The following is a 23,786-nucleotide window of genomic DNA, read 5'->3' on the forward strand; positions in this document are numbered from 1 at the left end:
TGACGGGGTAACTATGACATATGGATCAGCAGAGAATATTGAAAAAAATATTTACTGTAGAACTAGTAATAAAAGCAATGTAGGAATTAGAGTTACAGAACAGAATGTTGATGTTACATGCCCTGACAACATAGAAATGATAGAGCCAACATAAATTTGGGTCAGAAAGGCAAAGAAGGTTAGTGCAGTATTGACTGCCTCAGTTGGTGTGGCTGGGAATAAAATGATAAAAAGTAAAGTTGACATACCATATCATGGACGTGTAAAAATATTTAACATATGAAGGCGAACACAGAGAACAGTAATATTTTTTTACTAAAATTGAGTGGTAGAGAAAACACAGGGAGGCAGGGGGTGGTGGGGTGGAAGAAGGATCACGACTATCTCATCAATTTTTTCCTAGTAGGGAACTTAAAGCAACTTGTTAAAAAATTGGAAACCAAAAGAATTATGTAATATTCTAAATATAAAGTCAACCACTAAATAAAAAATACATGTTTTTCTAAATATGTGAAGAATTACATAAAAAATAAAAGCTGACCGTGTAGAAAAAGGTATTTTTTTAAAAAAATCAGAGCATATACATCTGTTATATCATTAAACGTAAATGAGCCTAACTTGATGCTTAAGGAAGAGGATCAATTTCACACATTCGTGGTGAATTCTTACCTTTCTCTCCATATTTTTCTGCCATTTGTGTCATAAATAGAGCCCAAAGGAGCTGAAAGTTAACGGAGTAGGATGTGAATCCAGTAAAGTATCCGAAACTGAAATAGAAAAATAAAGAGTACCGTGAAGGAAAATGAGACCAGAAGTACTTAACCATGACATAAACTGCCTATTACTGGATAAGACATGACTCCGTTCTTCAAAAAAAAAAAAAACATTATTTGATACAAGTTCTTTTGAACAAAGTACAGTGGGTTAAGGAATTAACTGCCTCGCTGTATGAATGAATGGCTAGAATAAATAGAAATCACTAAAAAAACAAATAAACATTAAACAATACAGCCTCAGGCCATTTGGGTTTAAGAGGAAAATATGCATGTGAAAAGAGAGAACAGCTATTGCAGGATCTTCTGAACACGTCTTCAGAGCCTTCTTCAGTGTTTTCCTTCCATGATTTTTAAGTCTAAAATACAATAAAACTGGAATGTTGGTGGTAAAAAAGAAAGAGAATGTTTTGTGGTTCTCAAATCCAAGTTGTTCCATCACTTCTAATTTCTGATGACTCCCTCAGTGCTTTAACAATCTGTCAGTTGACTCAAGTCTATTTGTCAGGTTTCCCTACTTTATGACTAGCTCTGTACAGAGCACTGTGGGAAAGTACAAGAAGTAAAAATCAGTTTTTTGCTCTCAAAATTAACAAAGAGGAAGCAGAAACTATTTCTAAATTTAGTGGTGTGCTGGTGATGTTTCAGTTTGCTCACTTTTCTGAGGTATAATGGACAACATTGTATATATTTAAAGGGTATGATGCAATGATCTGATATACGTACATATTGTGAAATGATTACCACAATCGAGGTAATTCATACATCACCCATACCTCACGTAGTTACCTTTATTTATTTATTTTTGGTGAGAAGACCCTATATAAAGGGCAAATAAACACCTGAAGAGATGTTCCCCATCAACAAGCCATTAGGAAATGGAAATTACAACCACTATGAGACATCACTCTACACCAGTCAGATTGATTAAAATTAAATAGTGACAACACTAAATGCTGGCAAGGATGTGGAAAACTGGATTATTTGTGCATTTCTGGTAGGAATGTAAAATGATACAGCCATTCTGGAAAACCGTTTAATAGCTTCTTAAACACTTATGCATGAAATTATAATAGACCCAGCAATGGCATTCCTGTGTAGTTATACCAGAGAAATGAAAATGTATGTTCACTCAAAAATCTGACCATGAGTGTTCACAGTAGCAGTTGTCCCTTGACAGGTGAGTGGTTAAACTGTAATACATCCATACCATGGAACACTACTCAGCAATAAAAAGGAACAAACTATTGATACATCTAACTATCTGGATGAATCTCCAGAGACTATTCTGAGTGAAAATAGAGAATCCCAAACGTGGGATTGTGAATACACTGTGTGATTTCATTTATAGAACGTTCTTGAGAGGGAGAACAGGCTGACGGTTGCCAGGGGTAAAGGGGGAGTGAATGAGAGGGAAATGGAGTAGCAATAAAAGGGTAACATGAGAGGGACACCTGGGTGACTCCGTTGGTCAAGCATCTGACTCTTGATCTCAGTTTAGGTCTTAATCTCAGGGTCCGGGGTCATGAGTTCAAGACCCGTGTTAAAAAAAAAAGAGGGCAATGTGAGAGATCCTTATGGTAAAGGAAGTGTTCTGTACCTTGACTATATAGATGTCAATATCCTGACCAAAATTAGAGGCAATTTAATTCTAAATAACAGTCAAACTGTCAAGGTTTTCTATGTGCAAGTGCGATGAATTGCTCCCAATCTCATCTGACCTCCACTAAGCACAGCACATATTCACCTGCTGTGCACTTGGAGGCTTTCAGATAGTCTTAATAGGAAAATTTTAAAGATGTTTCTTATTACTTAAAAATAGGAATCAAAACAAATGCCATTACAATGTATATTGACCTGAATGCCCTGGAATGCAGTCTTGAACAGCTAGATGTTCTTGCAGGAAACGATGACCTCATCCAACCATTGTGAGTTTCACAGATGGACCAGTGAAGCTGTAGGATCTGGCCAAGCCATAAAGCTGGTAAAGTGCACAGCTATATTCCTGCTTAGAATCCTTTTCAGTTCACAATGATTTGGAAGAAAAGACCAGAGGGGAGGGGTATACATATGAGAAAAAAGCATATATATAAATGCTAGTGGGGATGGGAAATGGGCAGGGCTGGAAAAGTAAAGCTATATAAGCCCACTTGACTCATCCAAATTAAGAATAAGGTTGGAGAAATTGCTTGATATCTCCCTTGCTGTGTGTCGCTTGAAGAACTAATACCCACTCAGACCATAATCTGTCAAGGTGGGTGAGATCAAGCCTAGGACTAGAGGTGAGCGGTTTTGCCAGCCGGAGTTAAGTGAGGACATAGGAAGTCAATTTCTTACTATATTCAGCTTTCCTTGCTCATGCCTAGACTATCTAGTCAAGAAGGCATCACGTGACTGCTGACTAGAGCAGTGTCTGGGCAGCGTTCTTGGAAGGGACACTTGGAGACTTGTGGGCATGGTGAGGTAGTTTGAAGAAAAGTGCTACCACCCGTAACAATGGCGGTAGTTATAAGCTTTCCATATCGTTGACAAAGATTTAATCATATCATAATGCAGTTTTTCTTAGACAAAGACATAATAACAGCAATTATTATTTGCTTCTAATTTCTACTTGTCTAAGTTATCCCTAGTAAGACATTTACATCACACTCCTATTCTCTTCTGCCTCCTCTTTCTTGTAATTAAGCCGAGAAATCAATTATATGTAATGTGCTTGCCTCTCTGTTTCTTCGAGAGGCTCCCCACCTTGTCCTCTCCAACAAGCACAGCTTTGCTGTGCTTTTAGGATATTATGTGAATTCCATTTAGCTTCCCTTTTCCACCGTGTTTACTGGCCCTGAGTTACTGTGGGGTACGGGTTCTACTTCTTGTTCAGCTGTAATTTTATTAACAGTATCCACCTTTTTTCAGCCTGTTCCTTTTCCCTGCTACCCTCCCTCCCACAGGCACTGACAGCGACATTTCGACTATCCCCCTTCCATCCTTCCTTCCTTTCACTGCCCTTAAGTCAGACTCATACATTCTCCAACTATTAACAATGCATCCAGTAGTGTTCTAGTGTCAAATAAGGGCATATAATCAAGCCCTCCTTATCCTGCTATTTATTGTTTTTAGTAATGACTTCTTAAGTGGCAGATTGGCTCTTTTTTGGGTCCTAGCCATTCCTGGACTAGATTTGTTTCTTGCTGTCTATATGTACTGAGATATTTTAGACCAAACTCCTTTATGTTGTACTGCTTATTATGTTTTTTGCCAAGTGAAATTGCCAGAAAATCTAAAAAAAAAAAAATGTTCTTCATCCCCTTAATGGTATTAGGTTGCCAAGAATGCCATTTACTTCTGTCTCTTTATCAACACCTCCTGGAGACTGACTGCATGGCTTATGAAGTCATAACGGCTTTCTAAGGAAAACAAAGAGGCAGTTTGTGATATTATCTAATACCTCTATATTACAGGATTACTTTGTAATGGAGAGAGGCAAGTTGCCTGAATGTATTAAGAAGGTCCCTTAGACTATTTTTTACTACATTTTATATTACATATTATAAATTGCATAGTATTATATATTGCAAATAATGGAACTCTTGGGAATTAAAGCTAGGTTGACCATGAAATTTTTATTTATTTATTTGAGGGAGACAGGTGGGGGGGAGAGCGCCTGTGCAGGGGGTGTGGGGGGGTGCAGAGAGAAAAGCAGACTCCCCACTGAGCAGGGAGCTTGACAGCTCAATCCCAGGACCCTGAGGTCATGTCGTGAGCCGAAGGCAGACGCTTAACTGACTGAGCCACTCAGGCATCCCAGACCATGACATTTAGATTAAACGTTTCCACAGTTAAAGTATTTACTCAGGTTTTCAAATAAGATAAAATTAAGCATAATAAAAAGAAGAAACTGGCAAAAAGATATCATTAATGTAGAAACTATTTTTAACTAGTCTCATTGATATAAAATGACAAATCTTATTATCGTATTTCTAAATTCTGTTAAGGTGTTCATTTTAATTTTAATTTTTTTATTTTTATTTTTTTAAAAGATTTTATTTATTTATTTAACAGAGAGAGATAGCCAGCGAAGAGAGGGAACACAAGCAGGGGGAGTGGGAGAGGAAGAAGCAGGCTCTTAGCAGAGGACCCTGATGTGGGGCTCGATCCCAGAACGCTGGGATCACGCCCTGAGCCGAAGGCAGAAGCTTAACGACTGTGCCACCCAGGCGCCCCAAGGTGTTCATTTTTAAAATAATTATTGTTTTATTACCATTTTATTAGTATATGATTATTATTATTTATGTTAATAAATGTTTACTATTTTAATCTCATAAGATAGTTTCCACCTGCTTAAAAAATTCCTGACATTCCGCACTTTTTTTCTTGCTTGCTTTCAAGTGGAGAGCAGCAGCTTTCAGTGCACAGAAGTGGTGCTGGACATGCCCCCCACTAGCAGGGGTGAAGTAGATAGACATCTTTTTTTTTTTTAAGTTTTTATTTATTTATTCATGAGAGACAGAGAGAGAGAGAGGGAGGGAGGCAGAGGCAGAGGGAGAAGCAGGCTCCCTGTGGAGATCCCTGGACTCTGGGATCATGACCTGAGCCGAAGGCAGACGCTTAACTGACTGAACCACCCAGGTGCCCCTAGAAATCTCTATTACTCAATCCTTCCATAGGTTCTGTTCTTCAATAGAGATACCTATGTTTAACCTCAATGTTAAACTTATCCCAATTCTGGGTGGCTGTGTCAGATATCCCCATTTTCACACGTCAGGTAACTCAAATACTGGAAGCCGACAACCACTAAGATAAAACATGGTAATGGCTTTTATCTGAATTATAGCCCAATTTAGAGTAAGGTTCTAAAAACCATCATATAGAAAACATATCAAAACTTATCTAGTTATAGACACTTTTTACAAATATCCATAGTGTAGATAGCAAAGACTGGAAAAAATCCAAAATGTTTTGACTGATATGAATGGAGGCACAAAAGGTGGGTAATATCCAAACAATTCAAACGTTAATATTTCGGTCTGTTCTAAGAGCTAACTTGAAAAAAATGATTTTCTTTCTTGCCAAGTCTGGGAGAGGAAAGAATACTCCCTGAGGGGACATTATTTTTACCCCTGCTCCCTGACCATAAAAACTAAGAGTAAACTGGCCAAGGTAGTACTTATCTCCTCTAGATTATCAGGAATAAGCCCCTCATTGAGATGCTTTCTTCTTTTCCAGCCGTCTGGTTTCATTCCTCCTTCAAGTAACTGGCTGGGGAGCATAGCTCCAGAGCCCTAGATTCTAGAGAGACACTTTTACTACCTAACTTTGGTAAGATCCAGCCTTCACAGAAGAGACTCTGTCATTAAGCAGCAGTGTAGGAAGTCCTAACTCTTCCAGTTACTTAATTTGGGGGAAACAGGACCTCTCTTATTGAATAGGCGAGGGGTCCTCCACAGCATATTATATAAAACATGAGATCCAGATTTTAGCTCTAAGTCACCTGGCCTGCTCTAATTTTGTTTACAGAACTTCCTAACATCTGTCTCCTTCCTTAGGAGGATTCTAACACTTACCTTCTGGGAGAACTCTCTCCCAACTGAGGGAATCATGCATTTGATGTCCTTGCTACTCATATTAAGATACTCCCAAATCCCTTTCTGATATCACAGGTGCCAAGGTTGATTTCTTTGTAGCCAATTCTACTGTCACCATCCACAGGACACCACTATCAAGCCCCCGCCATACATAGCCTCGCACCTCTGCAAAGGGATTGCTTCAGAAAACCTACACATTTTCCCACCACATAGAAATGGTTAGCTATGCAGTACCTTAGCCAGGATCAGCTAGGTCTGTCTAGCCGTGGTGTCTGTAGCAAATATGGTACGGCAGAAGCCTGAACTCTCAAAGCTACAACAAATGAAAACACATGCATCTTTTATAATCACATGATTCTACGTTCTAGAACACATACACAGTGACGAAAAATTCTTAGAATCTGAAGTGACAGGGAATAAATTTTGTGACTTCATAAACTTCCATTCATCTAAGTTCTGGTGATTATTTCAGCATTATCTGATTTGAACAATAAGGACGTTTCCTCTCAATCCTAATATCGTTTCCCGAATCTAATCTAGTGTATCCAAACACAAATGTCACCATTGCAGGAGCAAATTGATGCATCAGATGGTTTGCTCCAGCTCAGTAGTTTGTATTTTTGTATGTCGATACATCCATACACATGCCTGCTTATCTTTAAAATGCCATTAATACATGCACTTGTGTTAATACATATTTCCTCTGTCCTGAATTGTCATTGGGAAGGATTTAAATACTAGAAGCGAGAGATTATGATGGAAGTTGTGGTGAAGCCTAATTCTTGAGTAATCTGAGCTGGAAAGATTATGACGCCCATAATGGAAATAGGAAGCTGAAAAAAATATGACCCCCATGGGCTCATATTTCTAGGGACAGCTATCCTAAAAGAGAGGAACATATGATCAAATCAATCTATTACTCAGCGTTAGTTTATAGGATTGCTGTAACAAAATACCACACACTCAGGGATTCAGACATCATTAGAAGTATTAGCTCTGTCTGGAGGCTAGAAGTCTGAGATCAAGTCAGAGTTGGTTTCTTCTAAGGGCTAAGAGAATTTGTTCCCTGCCTCTCCCCTAACTTCTAGTGATCTTCTAGCACTCTTCATTGTTGGCTCATAGAAGCATCATCCCTATCTCTGCCTTCATCTTTGCATTACGTTTGCCATTCTCCCTGTGTACATTTCTCTGTGTCCAAATATTTCCTTTTAATAAGGACATGAGTCCTATTAGACAAGGGCCCACTCTAATGACCTCATCTTAGCTGATTATATTTGCAATGACCCTATTTTTATATAAGGTCACATTTTGAGGTAGTGGGGATTATTACTTCAACATATGAATTTGGGGAGGTCATAGTTCAGCCTATAACACTCAGTTGTAGGTTTTGCATATCTTCAACTAACTATTGTGAAATTATTCCCTAAAGTGATTACACCAATTCACTCCCACCAGCAGTATATGAGTGTTCCTGTTGCTCCACATCCTTGCTATCACTTGGTATTGTCAGTCTTTAATTTTTGTCCATTAGATGGCAGTTAAATTATAGTTGATTTGCATTTTCTTGATTATTAGGGAGGTTGAATCCTTTTCATGTTTATTGACTGTTCCTGTTTCCATTTTTGTCAATTGCCTATTCATTTCCTTTGCCTATTTTTCTATTGTATTCATTAAAAATATATTTATTGAGTGCTTATTATGTACTGGGTACTATTTTAGGCATTTCAGATATGGTAGGAAAAAATTTCCACTGCATATGATTCGTATATTCTAGAAAGGGTGATGCACAGTAAAAACATAAGTAAGATAATTAGATAGCATATTAGAAGGGGATAAATGCTATGAAGAAAACGAAACAGAGAAGAGCACAAAGAGTGCATGGTAATTTGCAATTTTAAATCTCATGGCCTGGGCGGCCATAATGAGAAGGTAATATTTGAGCAAGGACCTGGAGGAGGAGAAAGATGGAGATGTGTGCCCATCTGGTGGAAGGGTTTTCCAAGAAAAGGGTTAGAAGAACAGCTATCTAAGCAGGGAGATGGGAATAGGAGGTCAGGTCTGAGAAGTGAGAGGCTGTGGGGCTATCCGGTGCAGGACCTTATACGCAGATGAAAGGACTTTGACTTTTACACCTTGAGTGAAAAACCGTGGGAGAATTTTGAGCACAGTACATTCTAAAAGGATTATTGTAGTTACTGGTTTGAGAATAATAACCATGAAATAAAAAATTAATAACAACCACGTGTGTCATATTGTGTTCCATGCACTGAGCCAGGCACCTTACACATGTTAACTCATTTAATGTATTTCAGAGTGGGAGGCAAGAATGGAAGAAGGGAGACCTGTTCTGGTTATTAGTTATCTTCTTACTGATTTATGGAAGTTTCCTATGTATTCCAGGTGCCACTTATCTTTTGGTGATTTTATGTGGTTGGAAATATCTTCTTCCATTCTACGGGTTGTTTTACTGTTTGTTACATTTTTTGCTACTCGGAATATATATATTTCTTTGTACACGTGTGTCACTCAATTTGTTGTGCTTTTCTCCCATTGACTTTTTAGCAAATGCCTTCTTTAACTCCACTCATCTACCGTTTTTGGTTGGTTACTTCCTCTTCCCCGCTACCACTGCACTTGACACAAACTTCCTTTAGAACACTTACCAGGTGCGCCTGGGTGGCTCAGTCGTTAAGGGTTTGCCTTCGGCCCAGGGCGTGATTCCCGGGGTGCTGGGATCGATCCCCCCATGGGGCTCCCTGCTCCGCTGGGACACTGCTTCATCCTCTCCCACTCCCCCTGCTTGTGCTCCCTCTCTCGCTGGCTGTCTCTTTCTCTGTCAAATAAATACATAAAATCTTCAAAAAACCCACAACTTACCAAATATTAATGCATGTTTTCATCATTGTTCAGTAAATTCCAGGACGTGGGATCCATAATACAAATTATGTCCCGGTAACTAACGCATAATGCGTACTCGATAAATGTTTGCAGAGGTAAGTGGGGGAGAAGTGGTATGGTCTGTTATCACTTTACCTGGGGAAATGAGAAAGTGGATGATGTACTTTCGAAAGTGAAGTGGAAAAGGGTTGAGATAGGAAAAGGCCTCATACTGCAAACTGCCTTGGCGCATTAGACTGACAATACTGATATGCTTGCGCTATGAATTAACCTTTGCTGCTATGAGATCACTTAGATGATAGCTCCAGAGAACTCTCATTTTACTCCACACTACACTGTGGAAGGGAGGTTGAGGAATTCGCCAAACGTTAAGCCGAGTGCAGGTTCTGTCCGAGCTTTTTGGAAATTTGGAGTGTTTCCCTCAGCCTTTGGGCAAGCCGTCAACGGTAGTAAGAGCAAGTACCCAGCCTAAGACAGTTAACGCCCGGCAGCTTCTTCGAGCGCCTGCTTTGGACTCTTGTGTACTCATTGCGCATGCGTCAATTTTCCCCTCAGAAATGGGCGGGGCACAGCCTTTGCCCCGGTGGAAATCCAGAGAGGGGCTGAACGAAGCTGTTTCCGAGGTGACGGTGTGGCGGCCTCGGTGGTGGATTGAGCGGGTCTGAGCGAGGTTCCCAGAGGGCTGCGCGTCCCGGTCCTGTCGGCGCCGTCATGGCGGGTTTGCTGAAGAAGGTAAGGTGAACGGAGGTCACTGTTGGAATTTAGACCGTAGGGGTAGAGTCAGCCCGAAAGCCCCTCATCCCGCGGGTGGTGGCCAGAACTGGCACGGGCTTGCCCATGTTTTTGGGGGGACTTATTCTGCTGTGCCCTCAGGGATGACAGATTTGGTACCTCCGCTAGGAGAGGCAGAAAAAACGCTCCAAACTAGTGGCTTTGAGAGACCGATAGCTGGTTTTAGGCCAGTTTTAGCCCCGGAACTGGTGGTTTTGCCTTTCCTTAGCGTGGTGGACGGGCGGAATTGTAAACAGCGTGAATCGTGTTTTGTTTTTGAACAGACCACCGGCCTTGTGGGATTGGCTGTCTGTGAGACCCCACACGAGGTACGTGCTGCTTCGTTCTTGACTTCCCAAGGACGGCTAGACCCCTGTGACCTTGTTTGAAAGGCTAAGGGAATGCGGATATTTCAAGCCTCCAATAACAACTCAGCCTGAGAGCTGTCTTGAGACAAGAACAGTGTCTACTTCGTTGATTGGTGCCGTGTGTTTGTATTTGTGTGCGTGTGTGCATGTGCCGTGACCTCGTTCTTAAGCCACTTTTCTTGTTCAGTTTTTCCGTAGCCTTCTCGTGGCTTCCCTTGTGCTTTTGTGTGTGCCCTCCCATACCTATATTTCCATTTTCCACCTCTTCCCGGCCTCACATTTTCTGCCTTAGGTGCCTTAGATTCCAGTACACTTTGGTTTACCGAATATATCGCTCTAGCTATTAACCCCCTATGTCATCAGTTTTCTCTTCTAGTGGGAATGCGTCCATTAAAAAAAAAAAACTTTAAAAACCTCCTCCCTCGATCCCTATCCTCCCTTCAATAATCACACCATTTCTCTCCTCCCTTTATAGATGACTCGAAAGACTTAGGTGTACTTTACTGTCTCCATTTTCTCTCACTCCCCTTTGAACTCAACTCCCCTCAGACTTGATTAGAACTGCTCTTTTCAAGGTCGCCATGATTTCTGTGCTGCTAAATCCAATGGTCAGCTCACGTTTCTCATCTTAATTGACCCAGTAACAGCACTTGCCACATTTGGCACTGTCTCCATCAAGCACTTTGTGCTTGGGGACACCTCAGTCTCCTGGGTTTTTGTTTGTGTTTGTGTGTGTGTGTGTTTTTTAATCCTCTTTACTCTTTTTGCCTTCTCCTATTCTGGTTATTTCTCATATCCCCACTTACAAATTTTGGAGTGCTAAGACTTACTTCTTGAAACTTTTATCTATTTATATTTATCTCCTTGTCTGGACCCAGTCGAGTGGTTTTAAATGCCATCTATACACTGATAACTGTTAGATTTCTGTACCAGGCACTGACCTCTTTTTATGAGAGCCTTCTGTATTTAATTGCTTAGTGGATATCTCCACTTGAATGTCAGACAGGTAACCCAAACTTAATGTCCAAAATTGGGTTGCTGTTCTGCCTAAAACCTGCTCTTCTCAGGCTTGCTCACCTCAATGGATGGCAGTTCCATTCTTGTGTTCACTCAGGTCAGAAACCTTGAAATCATGCTTAATTTCTCTCTTTTGCTAGCACCCCATATTTAGTACTTAATTAAATCCTCTGGGTTTCTACTTTTAGCATATATCCAGATTTTGAGTACTTCTCACCATCTCCTCTGCTACTACCATGTTCTCAGCTACCATCATCAAGCTGTAGATAATTGCATTTGCTTCCTAACTACCTCTCCTTCTTTGTCACTGCTTCAGTTTGGTCTTTTTTCAGTCAGGCTAGAGTCAGTCTGACAAATGTGAGTCTGGTCATGTCACTCCGCAAAACCCTCCACTGGCTTTTGATTTCACTCTCTATAGAAGAGTCCTAACAAAGGCTCTCCAGATCACCATTCAGCACACTGTATTCTACTAATTTATCTTGCTCATTGACTCTCTCTATTAGAAGGTAGGTTTTCATGAAGGCAGGGATTTTTTTTTATTTTGTTCACTGCTAGAACTATGACTAGCACGTGGTATGTGCTCAGTAAATATAAGGTTTGTTGAATGAATATTGTGTACTTCTTATAAGTTCATAATGACTCATTATTGTCTAAAAACTGTGGTGAAACCTTCATTGACATGATACCAACTCAGTCATCATAAGCTGAAGTATTACGACTACATTTCGTTAAATTTGATCACCCTGATAATCATTGTTTGTATGTTTTACTTATACAGAAATTCAAATAAGAAAAATTGAAAAAAAAATCCGAATTTGTAGTGCTTAGGATCTCAATTTGAGAAATAATGATTTAGTAAATGAGTTGATTTTCAAATAGATCATTAGCAATAAGTTAGATTGCAGTTTTATTTTTACTTGTTATCATGCCTTTGGCTTCTGTACAACTTTTGTTGTTCATGCAACATGAAAAGTATCCATATTTATACACTTGACCCTTGAATAGCACAGGTTTGAACTGCATGGGTCCACGTATATGCAGATTTTTTCAACAAATACAATACAGTGCTGTAAGTGTATTTTCTTTAGGATTTTCTTAATAACATTTTCTTTTCCGTTGCTTTATTGTAAGAATATAATATGTGATACATATAACATAAAAATATGTGTTAACCAACTGTTTATGTTATTGGTCAGATTTCTGGTCAACAGTACGCTATTAAGTTTTGGGAGAGTCATAAGTTATACGTGGATTTTCAGCCATGCTAGGGATCCGCCCCCTAATGCTAGCGTTGTTTAAGGGTCAACTGTACTCATATTTTTCCTCAGTTATAAAGGTGATAGATAGGGCATAGACATGAAGAAATGAACAAGGAATGCTTTTTAAAAAACAAATGTGAGGGTTTTTTTTTTTTTCTAATTTGTGAGACTTTTTGAAGTGTTCTGTTGAATCTGAGGATTTTAAACTGGAAATGTGTATGATTTGTCTTTTCAGAGGCTAAGAATATTGTACACAAAGATTCTTGATGTTCTTGAGCAAATTCCTAAAAATGCAGCATATAGAAAGTATACAGAACAGATTACAAATGAGAAGCTGAGTATGGTTAAAGCGGTAAGTAGCTGACTTGATTTTGTTTTCTTGGATTTATAGTTTCAATGCAATATTAACAAAGTTCAGTTGCTTTTTTTTGCATATTCTACATACTTTCCTCTCTTCTGTTCTTTATTCTGTGCTTTCCATCCATCCTTTCTTCACTTCATTCAGCAAACTCCTGTTTACTAAGTGCTTTCCATGTGCAAGCCACTGTTAAATACCAGAGTGAAAGAATAACATCAAGTCTCTTCTCTATGTTCACATTGTTCTTTTACCTCTCTTCCCTATCCCTAGTCCTTTGTTGATTATTGACTTATCTATAGATACATCAATCCTTACCTCTTTTCTCTAGTTTCAGAGTAGAGAAGAATGAAAGCAAAACAAAACATGTCTGTTGTGTTTAAAAAAAAAGTTCTCAGAAATAACCATTTTATTTATTTATAAAGATTTTATTTATTTATTTGACAGAGAGAGACAGCCAGCGAGAGAGGGAACACAAGCAGGGGGAGTGGGAGAGGAAGAAGCAGGCTCCTAGTGGAGGAGCCTGGTGCGGGGCTTGATCCCAGAACACCAGGATCACGCCCTGAGCCGAAGGCAGACGCTTAACGACTGAGCCATCCAGGTGCCCCAGAAATAACCATTTTAAAAAGTGCTTTGTTGCAAAGAGGACCAAGTCAGTATCTTAATTACCAAAAGTTGTATCAAACATTGTTAAGGACTGACTGTGTTCCCCCCCTTCCCCCAGATTCATATGTTGAAACCCTAACTGTTACCTCTAGTGTAGGTGGAACATCTACAGAAGTAATTAAGGTTAATGAGGTCATAAGATTGGCACCCTGATTCAGTAGGATTAGTGTCCTTATAAGAAGAGACAGCCATGTGAGGAGGACACAATGAGAAGGTAACTATCTGTAAGCCAGAAAGAAAGCTCTTGTCAGAAACTGACCTTATTGGACTTTGATCTTGGACTAACAGTCTCGGAGCTATGAGAAGATAGATTTCTGTTGTTGAAGCCACACAGTCTATGGTATTTTGTTGGTAGCCCTAGCAGACTAATACAAGCATTTTACAGGTTTTTAATCAAAGGCCCTAGCCAGACACACCATAGACTGCTGCTAATTCTTTTATACCAAACTGTATTGCACTATTGTGCAATTAAATTTTTAAATTATTAAATTTCACACTAGCAATTATTTCACAGACTTTTGTAATTATCCAAAAGTGTTCATAAACTCTAAAAGTAATTTACATATATGTAATAAGTGGCCCTAATATATTTTTCTTATTATTATGTTACCAAACTTTATAGTCCAAAGAGAGTAATTCTTTTTCCCTAGGTATGCAGCAAAGCAATGCAATTTGATTTAGAATTTTTATTCTTAGTTTGGCAATTGTGAAAGTGACTTACAGATTAAAGTCTCTAAGGGGAAGTTCAGCATTTCTTTTGATTTCATGTTTTCCTTAATATAAACAGGCTTATGCATTTTTTCCCATCACAGAGTTAAGACATTTCCCTTTTTCTTTTCACGAGGTAAAGCTCTTCAACTCTTTGAGTCTTTCTCTGCTTTCCTTCTCTATAACCTTATTCCACTTTAATCATTTTTCTGTATTTCTCTTTTTAGCCTCCGATTTTATTATCTTTCAGATAGCCTCAAAATGTGTTTAGCTTATCCTATCTTAAAAAGAAAACTGTTATCTTTATATCTTCCTTTAGTTTTGCCGTATTTTTCTTTTCTCTTTTAGCCAGTGTCAACTAAAGAGTAGTTTACTGTCATTACTTTCACTTATTAGTTCTAAAATAGTTTTCTCTGACTTGAGTTCTTTTAATTGCCTCATAACTTACTGGTCTGTGTGTAGTTTCATCATACTTCATTATATGCCCCACATTGCCAATAGGGTGATCTTTTTCAATATATAAGTCTGATCCAGGTTCTTCCTGCTTTAAAAACCTTCTTGTGGTTTCTTGGTTAGTGTTTCTCAGAGGCCGAGTTTAAGAATTTTTGCTGAGTTAGTTGTATGAAACTTACCTAACTACTTTTATCTGCAAGTCTTCGATGTACAGCCAGGTTTGGGAACCACTGACTTACAGAATAATAAAGTCCTTAGCATGGTATGGAAGGTGCCCCCAAGATCTGACTCTGGGTTTCTTCTTACCTTGTCATTTCTAATATCCTACCCTATACCTCAGCAATACCAAACAGCTGATAGTTATGTGAATTACGTGCAATTTTATTTTCGTGTTTCTTTGTATTTTCTCTTCCCTCTTCCTGGAATGCCCTTACCTTGTCTTTCTGGCAGTTCTTACTCGGGCCTCAAGATCTGTTACTTCCTCTGTGAAGCCTCTTCTTACCTAAGTAGAGATTAACAGCTTTCTTGCTTTTCTTCCATTGCATCTGTCACACTGTATTTTTTTTTCTTTTTTTTTAAGATTTTATTTATTTATTTGACAGAGAGAGACAGCGAGAGAGGGAACACAAGCAAGGGGAGCATGAGAGGGAGAAGCAGGCTTCCTGCCAAGCAGGGAGCCCGATGAGCGGCTCGATCCCAAGACCCTGGGATCATGACCTGAGCCAAAGGCAGACGCTTAATGGCTTAGCCACCCAGGCGCCCCATGTCACACTGTATTTTATTTATATCTTCTCTGCTAGTCCATAGCTACTTATGAGTGATGTTTGCATTCATCTTTATATCCCAGGAATCTAGCATAGTACCTGGTGCTATATTTATATAAGGTCCTATAGAAATGTTTGTTTATCCAAAAGGCTACATACAAATAGTTTTAACAATGCCAAGCACTCCATAATAGTTGTATCACCAATTCCTGTTTTTGGTAAAATTATTACAGATTTTTAACCCTCAATAGAGTTGTACACAAAGTCTTCAGTAATATTGTTATGATTAAAAAGTATCTACTTACTAAGCCTAAAATGGAAATAAAAGTAAATATTTTTTCAGATTATACTGGGAAGATAGAATATGGGTGACAGTACTGGTTTGTGGCCTGTCCAAAACATTCATCTCAGTGCTAATACATAATTGCTGAGTGACTATTGGCATATTGCCCATTTCTTTGTCTCAGTTTCCTCATCTAAAATTGGGTATAATAATACCTACCTGAATACTTATTGTTAGGACTGAATGTAATATATGTACAGTGCTTAACACAGTTGCAAGCACATGGCAGTACTTGGTAGCTTATTAAGCTTAATGATGTTCTGCCACTGGTAAATAGAAGTCATATTATTAACTTACCTTCAATAAGACAAATTTTGAATTGTTTTCCTAGTACAGGATTCTCTTGAGTTGAAAATATTGAACCTTCCTTGCTTTCTTTTTTTCACTCTCCTGGGTCTCTTAACAGTAACCACTTCCCTGTTTTGCTTTTGAAGTTTGGCTTTTAAGATCAGTTAATTCTGAGTTAAACAATCTTTCTCAAACATCTTCATCTGCTTTCCTCCCCCTTCTTTTACAACTGTTTTCATTTATTCAAGAAACACTGAATGCCTGTTATATGCCATGTATGGTTGTAGACATGGAAGCCAGTGCCTATATGACAATGAACAAAACAGATAAAAATCCCTGCCTTCTTGGAGATTACAGATTAATGGTGGGAGGCAAAGAAGTAAGTTAATAAATAAGTACATTATATAGCATGTTAGAAAATAGTTAAATGCAGTGAAGGATTAATGAAAAGAGAATGATGTGTATCTGGGTGTTGAGGAATGTTACAATATATATTTGTTTCCTCTGCCTGTTCTAATAAACTTCGTGGCTTAAAACAATAGAAATTTATTCTTTTACATTTCTGGAAGCCAAAATTCTAAAATTAGTACCAATGGCCCAAATCAAGGTGTTGACAAAGACTGCATTCCTTTTAGAGGTTCTAGGGTAGAACCTGGTCCTTGACTCTTCCAGCTCTGGTGGCTTTCAACATTTTTTGGTTTATTATTCTAATCTCTGCCTCTGTGGTCACAATACTTTCTCTTCTTCTGTACATAATTTCCCTCTGCCTCTGTCTTATAAGGGTACCTGTAATTGTATTTAGGGCCTACTTGGATAATTTAGGATAATCTGTGTCAAGATTCTTAATTACATCTGCAAAGTATTTGCCACACAAGGTAACATTCATAGGTTTTAGAGATTAGGTCATATACATTTTGTGGGACATTATTTAGTCTACCACAATATAAGTTATTATCAGAGTGGTCCTCACTAAGAAGGTCATATGTGAGCAAAAACTTGATGGAAGTGAAGGAATAAGCCATGCAGATATCCCTGGTCAGCCAGCAGATGCCCTGAAGCAGGAACGTGCCAATTCCTGTAGAAAATAACTTTGTTTTTTTCTCCCTCTTTTCATTCCCTTTGTGAGCCAAAAACCATCCTATTTACACCTCACTTACATATGTGTAAGTATGTGTAGAACATGGTTTCTGGATCTCACAAAACTCAGTTTACTAGCAATAAATACATGTTATTGTATTTTCTAGGTACCATATTAGCCTTTTTTTAAAAAAGGTTTTATTGAAGAATAATGTACATAAAGAAACGTGCAGCAATCATAAGTGTAGAGCTTGATGAATTTTCACAAAGTAATCATACCCATGTTAACACCAAATCAAAAAGAGGACCTTTCCAGAATGCCCAAACCCTCCCTTTTTCCCCTCCAAGTTACTACCCTCCTAAAGATAACTACTCCTCTGACCTCTAACACCACAGATTCATTTCACCTGGTTTTTAACTTTTTATAAATGGAATTGTCAGTCTGTGCTCTTTTGTGTGTGGTTTCTTTCATTTAACATCATGTTTGAGGGAATCATCCATGTTCTTACGTATAGCTGAGTTTGTATATTCTCATTGCTATGTAGTAGTCTGTTCTATCCAAATACTGTAATTTATTCATTAATTCTCTGTGTGATTATTTGAATTATTTCTAGTTTGGGGTTATAATTCATGTTGCTGTGAACATTCTTGAACATGCCATTTGGTTATTGTATTATACATTTCTGTTTGGTATATACGTAGGAGTGGAATTCTGGGTCATAGGGTAGAATTTATTTCGAATACTAATGCTCTTAGAGGAAATAGAAGAAATACTAAGAAAATAAAGTGGTATTTTAAAATCTGTATTTTAGAAAGACATGAGTTGGACATCATATTTCTTACTCTTGATTAGCAAGTTAATATTAAGACAGAAAAGCAGTAAAATAGTAGAGAGATAAAATGGGTTTCCACCAGATATTTGGCAAACATTAGTAAGGGTTTAATGAAAGAAAAATTAATTGTTTGCTATAATAAGTGCTATTTTACATTTGGGTCTTTTTAATTAGGATATTGAAACATTAAGATATTGTGCTCCTTTGTTTAAATCTTTTTTTCTTTTTTCCCTTAAATTATAGGAACCAGATGTTAAGAAATTAGAAGATCAACTTCAGGGTGGCCAACTAGAAGAGGTGATTCTTCAGGTAAAGAAAAAGTTGAATATTTTGATGTTTGGCTTTAAATGGTCAGAGGCACAATACTTAGAGACACAAAACTGACATTCTAGAAAAAAAGGAAAACAAAATTTCTTTATATCAACTCTCAAATGTAAGAATAATCACATATAGGAAATACTTATATCATGTATATATCAATTAAATATTTATCAGTAATTATAACTTGAATTTACGAGGCTTCAAATTTGGCCTTGGATACACCTTGAATTTAATCAGTATGTTCTTGTTAGCCTTTAATTCAAGCTAGTAACACAATATTACTATTATTTGAATAATTTTATCTTTTTAGATACATATTTTATGTTTTAAAGGCTTAATATATTTTTAATATGAAGCAATACAGATTTTTTGAATCATAAAATCATAAAATTAAAATGTATTTTTGGGGGTGCCTGTGTGGCTCAGTCGTTAGGTGTCTGCCTTCAGCTCGGGGCATGGTCCCGGCGTTCTGGGATCAAGCCCCACATCGGGCTCCTCTGATGGGAGCCTGCTTCTTCCTCTCCCACTCCCCCTGCTTGTGTTCCCTCTCTCACTGGCTGTCTCTCTCTCTGTCAAATAAATAAATAAAATCTTAGGAAAAAAAATAAATAAAATAAAATGTATTTTTGACTTTGATTAACACATCTATGCTTTTTTTTAAGTTGTGCATTTTTCCCCAATTACTAGTAAACTTAAAATATGTTCTTGTATTTTGTGTTTTATAAATTATATCATTAATGTTTTTACTCTATCATTTGTTTTTAGTGTTTTTCTTCTATATTTCTTTGAGTGTTTTTTAAAATAAAAGAGATACTAACCTTAAACTTTTGCTATATTACCTGCATATTTTTTAAGTCTCTTCTTTCCCTTTTGACTTCAACTGAATATTTTCTCTCATAGTAGAGATTTTTAAAATTTTTATTTGGTCAAATCACCCTCCTCCTTTGCCCCACCACTTCAGCAACCCCCCGCCCCAATATTATAGGTTTAGATCTCTACCCTTAGAAGCCGTGTGATACTCAATTCTGTTTTGTTTAATTTATACATTTTTTTCATTTAAAAAATGAACCATTTCTTCTTGAGTCTTATTAAAGGACAAATAAAAGGAAATGTTGGGTACTATTGGTGATTAGGGAGGTATATCACCAACAGACATGATAGACAAATTGAAAAGAATTCTTTTTTTTTTTTTTAAGATTTTATTTATTTATTTGACAGAGAGACAGCAAGAGAGAGAGGGAACACAAGCAGGGGAGTGGGAGAGGAAGAAGCAGGCTCCTAGTGGAGGAGCCTGATCAGCGGGGCTTGATCCCATAACGCCAGGATCACGCCCTGAGCCGAAGGCAGACGGTTAACGACTGAGCCACCCAGGCGCCACAATTCAAAAGAATTCTTAGATGGCCCTGTTAAAAGAGGAATAGGGCATTCAGACAGCTTTTTATGAATGTAGACAATTTCAGTCATTCAGAGGCCTATTTTCCTGGCCTGTTCATTTACCAGCTGTTGTACCATATGGGAACTTGCTGCTAACTTATTGTCCTTTTCCTGTTCCTCTTTCTTTTCTGTCGGATGTCACTTTGATTATGACTTTAGTTTAACTTATGCATTAATTTATCATGCAGTTACAGTTACAGATATTTTTAAGTCAGCTGTTCCATCCTCCACATTTTCATGAGCAGTATTAAGGTTAAATTTTAATAATGTTTTACTTAATCTAACATATTTAAAATATTATTGAAACATGTAACCAATATAAAAATATTGATATATTTTATATTCTTTTTTCATACCAAGTCTTCAGAATCTTTTGTGTATTTTATACTTGTAGCATATCCCTGAATTTGAACTAGCTGCATTTCAAATGCCTATTCAGTAGTCACATGTAGGTAGTAGCTACCATTTTTGACAGCCCATTTCTAGAGGGATAGTATGAGGGGAATAAGGAAAAGGTACTATGTTTGAAGTCAAGGAGTGGGCAATAGGGGTCTCATGCAGCTGGGTCCAGCTACCTGAAATGGGGTTGATCTCAAATGATGTTCAGGGTTAGGCACCCTCCCACACTACACGATGCCTTGGGGGCTTAAAGAAAGTATGAATGGTCGAGACCCAGGCCAAAGGGCTGTCAGGGAAACAGCTATCTTTAGGGATATTTTTAGTTAGTATTTATGCTATTTTCTTATTTCATCATTAGTAAATCCCTCTACCCTCAGATTTCTATTCATCTACTTTTTAACTCATTGTTTGTATACAGTTTAGACTTGCTGCTAAACATATATTGGCTGTTTTGCCCCACTGGCATAAATGAAGCATTGCCTTTACTATAGAATTACAGCCTGTGATAGAATCTGGCACTTATTCTGTATTTGAATTCCTTCTCTGACATCCTGACAGGTGTTTAACAGTGTTCTTTTAAGTTGGCCAGAGTTGGTCGTAGGTCTTCTTGTTGTAAAAAAAAAAAATGTGAAATAAAAAGATACCTAAAATATTTGTTACAAATTTGTTTGAAGGGAAAAAGGAGATGTAACATAATCTGACTAAGGAAATTAATTCAGTCAATAAATAATTTCTGTGCACGTATGATATTCTACACTCCATAGTTCACTGTTTTTCAAACTATGGGTCTCAAGTGATTATGGGTCAAGAAATCAGTTAGATTGGGTTGTGACTAGCATTTTAAAAAAATAATAGAAAATAATGTATCATAGCTAGTAAAGGTAATGATATTTTTAGTTTCATTTTACTTTTATGTGCATATTTTGGATACTTTGGTAGAATTTGTTTGTTGTGTTTTACTGTGAGCCATTATAAACTAAAGCTTAAAAGCCATGACATAGGTGAAGAGACATACTTCTCATTCTCAAAGAATTTGTAATCTGATGGTGAAACAATTAAGATTGAAAATCCACCAAGTAAATTTTGAACACTCTAATAGCAAGTTTTAATCAATAGAAAAAATCAAAAGCCATCCTTTCTTACTCATGATTATGTAGCTGTGAGAATTAAGATAACTTTATTAATAATGTTTAACATTGATGGTGGAATAGCTTACTAGGTATTAATATGAAAATGGTTCTTCTAATTATATTTCAATCATTAGCTATGATAAATATCTACTGAACAGTGTAATCAAATGGTCTTTTAAAAATTTTTATTAACAGGCTGAAAATGAACTAAGTCTGGCAAGAAAAATGATACAGTGGAAACCATGGGAGCCTTTAGTGGAAGAGCCTCCTGCCAACCAGTGGAAATGGCCAATATAATCATCATCAAATGACTAGTGTGTTGATGGGAAATGGATGTAATTAAATGTTCTGTTATATTAAAAATGTTTCTATATTATTGACATCTTATAATTAAGGAAACTAATACAGAACATATTTAGGACACTTCTTAAAATTGATGACTATGGTTATAGGAACTTGTGAATCCATTTCTGATATGTAAAGCATTCATTTAAATTATCTCAAAGGTTTTTTTTTTTTTGTTTTTTTTTGTTTTTTTTTTTACAGAGAGCTTGTGGAAAGATTTGAAAGTTAGTTGGAAAAATTTCTGTAGATTTTCAATGCGGAAGCCATAACCAAAATGTGAAATATTTATAGTGATGTCTTCAACACATCATTTAATGATTTTTATCCTGAAAAAAAAAAAACACAGGAAAGGTACCTAATTATTATTACTGTTTAGACAAATTTATAGATCACTAAAGTGAAGTAGTAAGATTAAAAGCCATCAAATTATAGTTGTACAGTTGAGGAAATTGATTTGGTATTTGAAAGAAAAATTTCTTTCTTGAAAGAAAAAAATTTCTTATAGTGATAGTTGGAAAAACTTTTCCGTTTGTCTTATTTAAAGAAGTTAGCTTTCTGTTCTTTAGCTTTTAGTTTTCTTGATCAACCAAAGCACATCAGGATAGAGATAGAATATATGTAAAAGGAGAGACATCAAGAGTTCCTAAAGTTTATCTGACCTACAGATAGGCTTATATTCAGAACATCTTAGTCGTACATGGGTTGTAACTTCAAAGTGGAATCACTAGGTAGGTTTCACTAAGTTTGAGTGCAATTGAGTATCAAACCCAAGATAAATGCTAATTCAAGGAAAGAAACATTTGGCATAAATTACTTTTCAGGTGTCCTCACTCTTTCACCCTAGACCCTATCTTTTCTTAATACTTAAATTTGGTATTTTTTATCTTCAAAGATAGTACTTTTTTTTTTTAAAGATTTTATTTATTAATTTGACATAGAGAGACAGCCAGCGAGAGAGGCAACACAAGCAGGGGGAGTGGGAGAGGAAGAAGCAGGCTCATAGAGGAGGAGCCTGATGTGGGGCTCGATCCCATAACGCCAGGATCACGCCCTGAGCCGAAGGCAGACGCTTAACCGCTGTGCCACCCAGGTGCCCCCAAAGATAGTACTTTTGTGTGTGTTTGTACACGTGTTTTTGTGTCTTTTGGTATCCCTGTGGCAAAGCAGAATCATTCGGAATTTTCAGAATGAGAAAACTGTATTTTTTTCTGATACATTTCTCCCCTTAACAGAGCTGTAATTTGAATGGTAAATAAATATTAAATGAAGTGGATTGAGTTACTTTTCAGTAGTCAGAATGCAAGAGAAGGCTTCTGTGGGGGAAGTGGGAAAATCTTTAGAGGGAGTCGGAAGTCCAGGGGTCTCATCCCATGGTTCAAGTGCCATCAAGAACTCAAGTGGAGGCAAGGTGTCAGCCTCTCAGATTGACCTATTTCCTTCTTTGTAAAAAAAGTAGAACTTACAATTTATAACTTCCTTTTCAGTTCTAAATATTTGCTTTAAATATATATATAAAATCTTTAATATATATATATGTATGTTTATAGATGTAAAAAAAAATACATGATCCTAAGGCATATTTGAATAGATAACTTCAAGCAAATTTCCTAACCAACCATTTTTTTCAGGTCCTTTGAGCACATGAAAACAGAAAGATGGCTTGATGTGTCTATCAGAGTTTTTAGCTTCACCTCCTCCGATTCTTGGGTGTCATATATTTCACCAACAGGACTCCTGTAACTTAATAAAAAGGGACCATATTGATGTTTACATTAGAAATGTTAGTGGTAGAATAGTAGTAGTATAGTAATAATATAATAATAGCTAATATTTGTTAATGTTTGCCTGATACTATTCTAACTACTTGACTAATTTCACTCTTAAATCTGCACTACAACTCTTAAAAGTCTGATCGTGCAAATGATCTCCATTTCTCCAGATAAGGAAACCGGAATTCAGTGTGAGTAGTGCTCTCCTGCAGTTGTAGATCACTGTAGGCAACATG

General features: G+C 37.3%; 1 protein-coding gene across 2 annotated transcripts; it reads left to right on the top strand.

Annotated features, from left to right (window-relative positions):
• Nucleotides 1–9,825: 9,825 nt before the first annotated feature.
• On the top strand, nucleotides 9,826–23,054 carry NDUFA5 (NADH:ubiquinone oxidoreductase subunit A5). 2 transcript variants are annotated; one of them, XM_045792738.2, is made up of 5 exons: nucleotides 9,831–9,982; nucleotides 10,306–10,350; nucleotides 12,901–13,017; nucleotides 18,396–18,461; nucleotides 21,632–23,054. In XM_045792738.2, exons 1-5 carry the CDS (start codon nucleotides 9,962–9,964, stop codon nucleotides 21,731–21,733), a joined length of 351 nt encoding a protein of 116 aa, XP_045648694.1. In that variant the 5' UTR covers nucleotides 9,831–9,961; the 3' UTR covers nucleotides 21,734–23,054. The 2 variants fall into 2 exon arrangements, with proteins under 2 accessions (XP_045648695.1, XP_045648694.1); XM_045792739.2 differs by lacking the exon at nucleotides 12,901–13,017 and having other exon boundaries at nucleotides 9,826–9,982.
• The last annotated feature ends 732 nt before the right edge of the window (nucleotides 23,055–23,786 follow it).

The sequence above is a fragment of the Ursus americanus genome, chromosome 3, assembly GCF_024610735.1.
Source record: "Ursus americanus isolate L20-20 chromosome 3, mUrsAme1.1.p, whole genome shotgun sequence".
In the NCBI taxonomy this organism is placed as follows: Eukaryota; Metazoa; Chordata; class Mammalia; order Carnivora; family Ursidae; genus Ursus; species Ursus americanus.